Here is a 9,566-nt window from a genome sequence, read left to right on the forward strand (position 1 = left end):
AATTAATTCATCTTCAAGATAATAAACGAATACTGCTTACAGAATATATAAGAGGTATATTAAAGTATTTCCAATTTGTCAGAGCTTAGTGTCAAAGCAAATCTTATCATAGCAAAATATCGAATTTGATTTCTACATGTAAATAAAAGTGATAAAATGGACAATAAGCCAACCTTGAGCCAATACTTTGGTGGCTCAGAAATTCCACCAGCCTCACAGTTTTTTGATGAAATAGGAACATCTCCTTCAGAAATGATTCAAAGTATTTATCTTGGGGAATCAGAAGGTAAGAAATAAAAAATCAAGTCTCTCTAATAGATATATTTTCTTCAATTACACCATTAAATAAATTATATAAACTCTCTAATGGAAATACTGTCTATACAGAAGTATTATAATTTTCTGTATCTAAACAGCTGGCATAAGTGCACCCAGAGCTTTCACAAGTCCTCCTGACCCCCAAGAAATATTCACTAATGTAATACCCACTGTGAGTTCGGCAACTGCAGTCCCGGCTACCAGCTTGCCAGATCCATCAACATTCTTTGATACAATTGGACCCGAACCTCAAATTGGTTCAAGTAAGAGCAATCTTATTTCTGCTGCTGTCATTACCGAGGCCATGGACGGACTAAGTGTTAAGGTGTGTAAATCAAAGTAATTGTTTTGTGTTGTTTGGAATTCTGTATTCAAATTGCTTAGTGTTGTAACAATAAATCTTTATAACATATATTTTTCTAATGACATTACAATATATATATACATTTTAGAATCAACCAGTTGATAAGGAAGGAGATAGAAGAAGAGATGCTTGGATACCTAATGAAGAGGCAAAAAAAACCTTGCTAAAGGTGAAAAAATTAGCAGAAATTTATACAACTATATTAATAAATTTTTTACTTTGCAACATTGATTAAGCATTATTTTATAAAAAAAAAAAACTTTCATCTTGTCTGTCCATGATAACGGTTGCTGCAAAGTAACCAAAACGTGGGGAGTATGTAGTTCTAAAAAATTCTTAATAAAAATTCTAAAGTTCTAAACTAGAGCATAGTAATCTGAAAATATTAATTCTATTTAAATGAGTACTTGCAAAATTCTTATGTCTCTTTAACATTACTATTTTATAACGTCATATATTGGATTTACTTTCCAGGCTCAGTCTTCTCCAAAAGGATCGTTTTTTCCCGAAAGGGAAGTCCTCACTATGCCTGGGTTAGTCCTAGAAGAGGAATTGGTGAGTGCCATCTACATGCAATATTTACCAGTAATAGACACAGAAAAAATATTAAAAAAATTGTTTTGTTGTTTATGGCTGTTATTTTTATCCAATAACATTTCTTTTTCTGGCATTTGTTTTTTTTTTATGGAAAGAGGTTCATTATACTGACGCATTAACTTAAATGTGAGTGACTTAAATCAAAACATTTTTAAAACAATTTCAGCAAAATATGTCTCATCATTTTAAATAACAAGATATTAATAAAAGATATGTTATTTAAATTTAAAATTTAATTTTGTGTTTTGGTAGCAAGAGTAATGATATTATTTTGATCAGATGTGGCATGTGTTATGTTATTTACAACCATAATATATTTAATAGATGAGAATGATAAATATGTATTTATGCCATAAACATTGGTTTAATATGTTGTATACCGTCAGAAGAATTCATTTTAATAACCATAGAATTTTTTTTTTTTTTTTTGTTAAATTCATCCTAATCAGGACAGGCCAAGAGAACAAACTCTTTTGTAATTACCATAGACTTTATCAATTGACATTGCAAGTGTTGCAAGATTTTAATCTATTCACCAGGCTGATGCACTTCAAGAGATAGCTGTGAAGTATCTTGGTGTGTCATCAGCTGGTAGCCGTGGTGTGGTCCGAGCGGAGCATGTGAGTCGGGATGAGGCAGGGCTCCGGGAGCTTCTACGGACAGGCTACTTGAGGGCTGCGGTAAATCTAACTGCTACATTACTGAGTGCTGCTGGTCAGGGTAAGTTGAGTAAAATAATGATTATTATTGATATATATATATATATATATATATAATATTGATATATATATATATATATAATATTGATATATATATATATATATAATATTGATATATATATATATATATAATATTGATATATATATATATATATAATATTGATATATATATATATATATATTGATATATATATATATAATATTGATATATATATATATATATAATATTGATATATATATATATATATATATATATATATATATTATATGAAGTCCTGACTCTTGAACAGCTGGAAAACCTTATAGCAAGGTCAGACACGATAGCTTAGTTGGCAAAGCGACTGGAAAAGGATATTACAGAAGTCGCTGATTCGAGTCCAGTTCGCAATTATTCCAATAATCTCCAATCGTTGGAAATGTTTATTTCTATAAAGATATATTATGGTCTTCTGTAAAGTCCCTGTCAGACATGTCCTTTTATTTAGGGTATGTTAGGTTATCGAAATAGGCGACGTAAGTTGAGATATATTTTTTATATGAATACACGTCAAACTCAAAATTTCGGATCACAATGAAAAAAAAGGCATTTATATCCTTTTCCATGTTAGAAGCATGTATATAAATACTTTATTATTAAAAGCAAGTTCTTAAAATAATTATATTCACTAATGAAATGTCTGGGTTACTTTGGTATTTACGTGTAATTAATTTAATAATACCAAATAATAAAACACGGTCATTGACCTTGCCACAAGTGAATTCTTTATGGCGGAATTCGAAACATTTTACATATGCTTGATTAATAGTAAATTATATAGGAAACGAAAGGTTCTAGGAAAACTACGGAACTTACTTATATGTATATTATAATAGAAATGACATATTAAAACTTATAACCTATACCTAAGACTACATGATTGCCCCGATGTTAGGACAGCAATACCATTCCATAGCTTGTGTGGTATCAGGAATCTTCTGGTTCACACGGCTCGGTGTTCGTTCCGCGGAGTCAGTAGTGTCAGTCGTTATATGATATTTTTATTCCAAACAACGATGCAGCCCAGTGATGTTCGTTTATTTTTTAATATGTTGCGCGTACGTAACAAGTGTCAATACATTGTTGTTATTTGAAACGTAAATAGAGACGACGTAACACGTAAGTCGAGGGATACCCGTGTTCGAGTATATTCTGATTCCCGAACAGGCGCTGGTCGTATGCACAGACCGACGAAGCACAGTCAACGCTCACTACAGCTGTGGCTGACACGGTTCGCTGTCATGTGTCGCATCAAGTTGTACGAACCTTTACTGAAGGAGGCCGAACCGTTTGGAGATTTCACTAAACCGGATATGTTTTATGAGGTGGGTGGTTTATTTTTTTTTTGGTTATGAATTTTATTCTAAAAAATATATATTTGTTTTTTTTTTATATTAAGATGAAGCTTATCTCATATGAAAATGAATTGTGTTATTGAAATGACGTAGATTTAAATTTTGAATGTCTGTTTTTGATTCAGATAAAACTGACTATAATCACGACTAACTTAAATAAGTACAAAATACACACAAATAATAAGTACACACACAAATAACATATAAATGAATAATTTAAATAAGCAGAAATATATAAAAACTTGGTACAAATGATGTTTCTATCGCCTGAATTGAAATCGTCATCCTTACTTATATTGAATAAAGAGAATATTGTTGGTCAAGAAAAACTGATAATATTGGAATAATTTTAAGAAATTTATATAAAAAAATTAAAAATTATTTAAAATACTAGTTATCACCAACGAATGGTAGCTAAACAAAGTATCTTAAATCAAATTATGATATCTAAAGCTAGTATATATTTAGTTATTTAATAATATGTGTTTTGTTATTTATTAAACTAACAATATTCTTATATAACCAGTTTTATCCGGAGGCTTACGAGAATCGAACCGGCTCGTTGGTACCGTTCTCGTTGCGTCTCCTCGTCGCTGAGCTACCGGGGCATGTCGGCAAACCCGAAGAGGCCATGGATAGATTATACGCAATGCTAGATGTTATTGAACAGGTTAAAATTATTTATTAAAAAAAATTGTGCGCGGATTCCCTACGAGCGGAAGAATTGAATCGTTTAGAATCACTAGATTGTAAACGATTCTTATCCACTAAATTTGAAAATAGAATACTGCCCTATGTAATTATATGTGTATCAAATCAAACTAAAAAAATAAAAATATTATAAATAAATAATACAGAACAACAAGTACGTATTTCAGCTAATTGCACGACCGTGACGCTGCATACCAAAAACACCATGCGTATGTGCATGGAAACTACCGACTATCTCCCTTTTTCTCTCCTACTTTCTATATTTGTCTCTTTCTTTATATCTCACTCAGCTTAAAAAGTTAAACGTAAACTTGTCGAAAGTCGCATAGGAAGTTTCACTTCAAAATAATATTCATAAATATATATATTTAAGTAAAGAATACGTCTATCAATTGAGATTTCATTGCTATCTCTTTACAGATTACGTGAGATGTAAAACTAGAGGAATTATTTTTTTCTGATATTTTTTTTAATGTGTAAATTATCTTGCTTTATTTCAATTAATAGTTATCCAATAGAAAACCTTGTAAACGCATAAAAAAGTGTGCGATTTTATTTTTGAAATGGGTTTTGATTTTTTTTTTACAAACAGATGATATCAAACCTTAAATCCGGTAAGACGGAGGTTGGCACAGATAATATATCAGCTGAAGATCAAAAAGAATCACTGCGACTGTGGAACGGCAGGCGGATACGAGTTTTGCATTCAATAACAAACTGCGCTATAGCTCTCAAGGTATATAATACTATAATAAATATCTATTAATAAAGCATGGAACGATATAATAATAAAATTATAATAATTTCAGGATTACCGTCTAGCGACGAAGATTCTGACAACTCTTAAAAATGAAGCGACTAACGTACAACAGCAGCGAGCGCTGCACAGCGCTTTATGCCGCGTAGCGCTGCTAGCTGGACACGGACGCGCCGCCGTAGCACACTGTAGCAATGCGAAGGACGCCAGAAATCATATGTAAGTGCTACGAGAGTTCTTCGTAACTCGATTGCTACGTAGTAATGTCTATGCTACGCTACTAATTAGATTTTGCTACAATTTTTCTATGTAATATTTTCCAGCTGCCCAACTCCAGATGTAAGGGAGTATGTCGACTTGGGCTTAATAGACATAGCGCACGGCAAGTATCAAGACGCCTACAATAACTTTGCGAGAGCAGCTGATCAAGAACCTACTAATATTATGGTATGCCTACGTTGAATTTATCGATATAATGCAATATATATTTTATCGATATTTTCAAAAGATTTTGTATATTTCATCAACTATTTGGATCTATCTAGCAAACGTATTCAATAAAATATATTCCGAATAACATGTTTTCTACTACAAATTTGTAATATATATGTTTTCAAAACTGTATGTAATGCTATTTACATATAGTTTCTCCAACATATATATGTATATGCATATAGTATATTTCAATATATTATCTACTTTGGATCCTTTATTTCAGCTATTTCCAGCTCTATGAGTATTTGAACAGTTCCATTGTTTTCGTAAATCAGCCACACGATCTTTGGCATTCATAAAATTAGCGTAAAATATTTTTTTTTATTTCCATGTACGTCACTGATTTTTTTTTATTAATCTTGATGATTTTCATTAATGTAGGGATATCCGTTGTTACAGGTAGCTAACAATTTGGCTGTGTGTCTCTTATATATGGGTCGTTTGAAAGAAGCTATATCCGTTCTCCAGAAGGCCATACACTCGGATCCTGAGCGAGGTCTGAATGAAAGTCTTCTCATAAATCTGTGCACTCTCTACGAACTCGAGTCTTCAAAGACAAATGAAAAGAAACTTAACTTGCTGAGAATGCTTTGTAAACATAAAAGCGATACTATACCTAATGTATTGGAATGTCTGAAACTTGCTTAGTAAAACTTAGCCTCTTTTGTTTTAAGAAGCATCTAAAAGAAATCTGATTTATTATTTATCTGTATATTGATTGTGAATACATTATTTATAACCGGATGTGGTGTTTTAATTCGGAACCGACTTTACGTATAAAAAAAATCAATCGGCAGAATTTAAATCGAGTTTTTTTTTTTTTAAGAAAAATAATATTTGTATAAACTGCCAGAATTAGTATGTATGTAGATGTCGTGTTAATAGTTTGGGCAAATAACTGAAGAGTATGTGACAAAATTTGTTTATTTTATTACAATTCAAACATTATTGCTTATCAAATTTTTTTAAACCATCGATGATTTTTAAGCCTTCTAAGTGCCGATTCAAAGACCAGATGGCTACCAACGTTCTGCCAAATTGAGGTAGTTAGCGAGTTTGACTAATGATGAATTACTAAATATATCTTCATAGTCATTTAGCCACAAACATCAATCGACTAAACAGTCTGAATGTTTGCAAGCGGAGACATTATTAAGATACATCAAAGGATTTCAGATTAATATAATATCATACTAAACCTCATATTCTACCTCAAGCGTTGACAAGTACCTTCCATATCGCCTACTCCTAATATAATGGCATAATTTTATAAGAAAAATTTCTCATGCACCAACACAAAGCAATTAAAATATTACAAAATAGTTCTCATGTTAACATAAAAAAAAAAAAATACACCTTGATTGTATCTCAAGTCACTGGCGATATCTACAAAAAGATTCCAATAATATTGTGAGATAGAAATTGGTTGATTTCAGTCAAAAACTTTCAACGGTCCTAATATTAATATTTACATAAAAAACTGCATATGTATCCAACGATACAACTGAAGTTCGGTTTTAATTTCTTACATCTATACTACTTAGTTCTTAAAACTATGCCATAATTTCAATTTAATTAAGATAGCTGGTGAAATAATATAAATTCAATTTCAAAAGGAACAATCCTAAAATATTGTTAAAAATTGTTCTATGTTACTCATGATGTTCCGAGGTCACGGCAATTACAATTAATCTTGGATCCAACATCCACATAATAAATGAGACGATAACATTCCTTTCGTCTGTAGAAGGACTACGCTAATGTACTTCTAATCACTTAAACTAGACACAGAGCTGCCGTAGGTCCAGCAGTTGTTACAGCCACTGAGATTGTGTAGGGACATATTTACACAAAGAAAATGCTGTATCCAAATTACACTAGTAAGCGTCATACAAACTGAGAACAGAACGCACCGAGTGGTATTACAACACTTCATTGCATATCTTAATTCTGAATCTACTTATACCGTTGTCAACTTACACCTAATGGGATTATGATCAAGGCGGTCACCTCAATTAATATTAATTACACGACCATACAGCTCGTCCACTGTGATGTTTAGTAAATAAATAAGTCCTCTTACACACTATAAAGTTTGAACGGAAGATTGTTCACAACCGATTGCGACGGTTCCTTATAGCTCTAAGACGCGCTCGGCGCGACTTTGCGGATTAAATATCGCCATTTTGGCTTATCCCGATCCTCTTGATGAACTCCTCTTGCAACATGACGGTTTTAATCATGTTCGGATGAGCCCCATAAGCAATTGTTTGATCTGGAGTTGAGCAATACTGTTGTGTACCATCTGTAAGAATAACACCTTGTCCATTGCTCAATGAGCCGGCGGATTCAATGGAGTTCCAGTAAGATTCGCTTGGAGATGTGGTGTTTACTCCTGGTGGTGGTGCCGCAGGTGCACCGGTATATCTGAAGTATGGGTTCTTTAAGTCTAATGTGTTGGAAGATGATATATTTGTTCCTTCTAGATTAATCTCCATTGTAACATCATAGCTTTGACGTTTATTTGCTAAAAGAAGCACTCGACCTGTCAATGCCTGTCCTTGTTTGGCAAAAATCGGTGTCTCGAGTAAGCATCTGACTTGGTACCAATGTGTTAGTGGTTCTGTCGGTGAAGTAGACAACCAGATGTGCTGTGTACTACCAGCAAATAGAACATCAAACCAGAAAGCCAGTCCATGGCACGTTCCAGACTGTGTCAACTCAAATCTAAATGGCACCTCTATACGATGTAAATCGGTTTCATTGGCATTCAAAAAGTCGACTACATGCCTCACAGATCTCGACATACAAATGCGTACGTCAAAAGTATCTACAATGGGCTGTCTGAAATACTCCTTCATAGCAGCAGTGCGTAATGCACTCAGATCAACTCCATGGAAACATGCCTGATACCAGAAGTTGGCTTTGTTATATTGTTCCATGAATAGAGCGTCATCTGTGAATGGCGCTATGTGTAAGTCTCCTCTGGTAGGATACATGTTACCGTTGGGTTTTAGCCACTTCTTTGCGTGTAAATAAGTCTCCAACATACGCTCATTATAAAGCATGTAACCCATTGGCTCGGATATGATTACATCGACGCTCTCTGGTAACTCGATTTCTTCTATTTTACCAGCAACAACAGAGATACGATCGTGAAGCCCGTTCGCTCTGACAAGAGCCTGTGCATGATGTGCCATGTTGCTAGCTTCTACGGCATACACCTTGCGAGCACCAGCCTGTGCCGCGAAAAATGACAAAATACCGGAACCGGCGCCGACGTCTAACACTACTTTGTTTTTGAAATCGTTGATGTTCGATAAAATGGCACGCTGGTATGTACTTGTTCTCACATAGTCCTGCATCATGTTCTGTTGCTGACTTAGGTATCCATAAAACTGGAAATACTGCATCGCCGAGGAATCCTCCGTGCGCACCGTAAACACAGATGATGATCGACCAGCTTTAATCTTACTAACCAGCAAATGGAAGTTCTGACAGTCAACATCAGAGGAGAATTTGAAAAACAGTGTTTCATTATCTATTGTAAAAATGTAAGATTGGCCGGCGACTCGCGAACACTCGCTCTGACTGTGGACGGGGAATTCAAGCACCTCTTGAGCCAAGACGGGATCAGCACGTATCACTTTAACACTAAGACCTTGCGGGTCGTAATCCACGTTTACGTTCGTGGGGAAATTAAATCGCGGAGTTAAAGCACCGTCATTGTTGACGGCGGAAACCGTCACCGCGCGAAACGTGTTCGCCATTTTTATTACGCTTCACCAACTCGATACTTTTGTTTGAAAATTCAGGCACGCGTACGGCAAACAAAGAATAATGCCGTTGAGAAGTTTTGTAGAGGCCGGTGTAAAATCGATCACTCACAAACTTCCTCCCTCTGCTTGTCTATGGACGCAGCGGCAGCGTGCTCTTTATGTTTTTTAATTATATATCAGATTGAAGATCATACGGTGTGGTGCCAAAATAAGCAGTACAAATAATTTCAAATTTAAATTTATTTTTCTGTGTTATTTAATCAAAACACAACAAGAATTATTTTGTTAATAGTAAGATTGTTTTACCTAATATTATTAAAATTTTATGTCACTTATTGCTTTAAAATATTTATTAAAATAACTTTAAATTATTGTATATTATTTATATAAGGGTATAAAATAAATAAATTTGTGAGTGACAAAATATTTTTTTG

General features: G+C 33.7%; 2 protein-coding genes across 2 annotated transcripts; one reads left to right on the forward strand and one right to left on the reverse strand.

Annotated features, from left to right (window-relative positions):
- The first annotated feature begins 64 nt into the window (after positions 1 to 64).
- Positions 65 to 6,097, forward strand: LOC116775035 (trafficking protein particle complex subunit 12). The gene is made up of 11 exons (XM_032667819.2): positions 65 to 286; positions 417 to 643; positions 771 to 851; positions 1,157 to 1,237; positions 1,819 to 1,999; positions 3,203 to 3,360; positions 3,917 to 4,060; positions 4,694 to 4,837; positions 4,911 to 5,077; positions 5,182 to 5,305; positions 5,753 to 6,097. Exons 1-11 carry the CDS (start codon positions 157 to 159, stop codon positions 5,999 to 6,001), a joined length of 1,686 nt encoding a protein of 561 aa, XP_032523710.1. The 5' UTR covers positions 65 to 156; the 3' UTR covers positions 6,002 to 6,097.
- A 164-nt stretch (positions 6,098 to 6,261) lies between these two features.
- Positions 6,262 to 9,275, reverse strand: LOC116775037 (histone-arginine methyltransferase CARMER). Its single transcript, XM_032667820.2, has one exon. It carries the CDS (start codon positions 9,121 to 9,123, stop codon positions 7,525 to 7,527), a length of 1,599 nt encoding a protein of 532 aa, XP_032523711.1. The 5' UTR covers positions 9,124 to 9,275; the 3' UTR covers positions 6,262 to 7,524.
- Positions 9,276 to 9,566: the final 291 nt, after the last annotated feature.

This window comes from Danaus plexippus, chromosome 25, assembly GCF_018135715.1.
Source record: "Danaus plexippus chromosome 25, MEX_DaPlex, whole genome shotgun sequence".
Lineage (NCBI taxonomy): Eukaryota > Metazoa > Arthropoda > Insecta > Lepidoptera > Nymphalidae > Danaus > Danaus plexippus.

Bases quoted from the DNA above. Each gene is read 5' to 3' on its own strand.
- LOC116775035 (XM_032667819.2), top strand. From the start codon at position 157: ATGGACAATAAGCCAACCTTGAGCCAATACTTTGGTGGCTCAGAAATT. The intron at 644-770 runs GTGTGTAAATCA...TATACATTTTAG, and splicing joins TGGACGGACTAAGTGTTAAG to AATCAACCAGTTGATAAGGA. The intron at 852-1,156 runs GTGAAAAAATTA...TTTACTTTCCAG, and splicing joins CAAAAAAAACCTTGCTAAAG to GCTCAGTCTTCTCCAAAAGG.
- LOC116775037 (XM_032667820.2), bottom strand. From the start codon at position 9,123: ATGGCGAACACGTTTCGCGCGGTGACGGTTTCCGCCGTCAACAATGAC.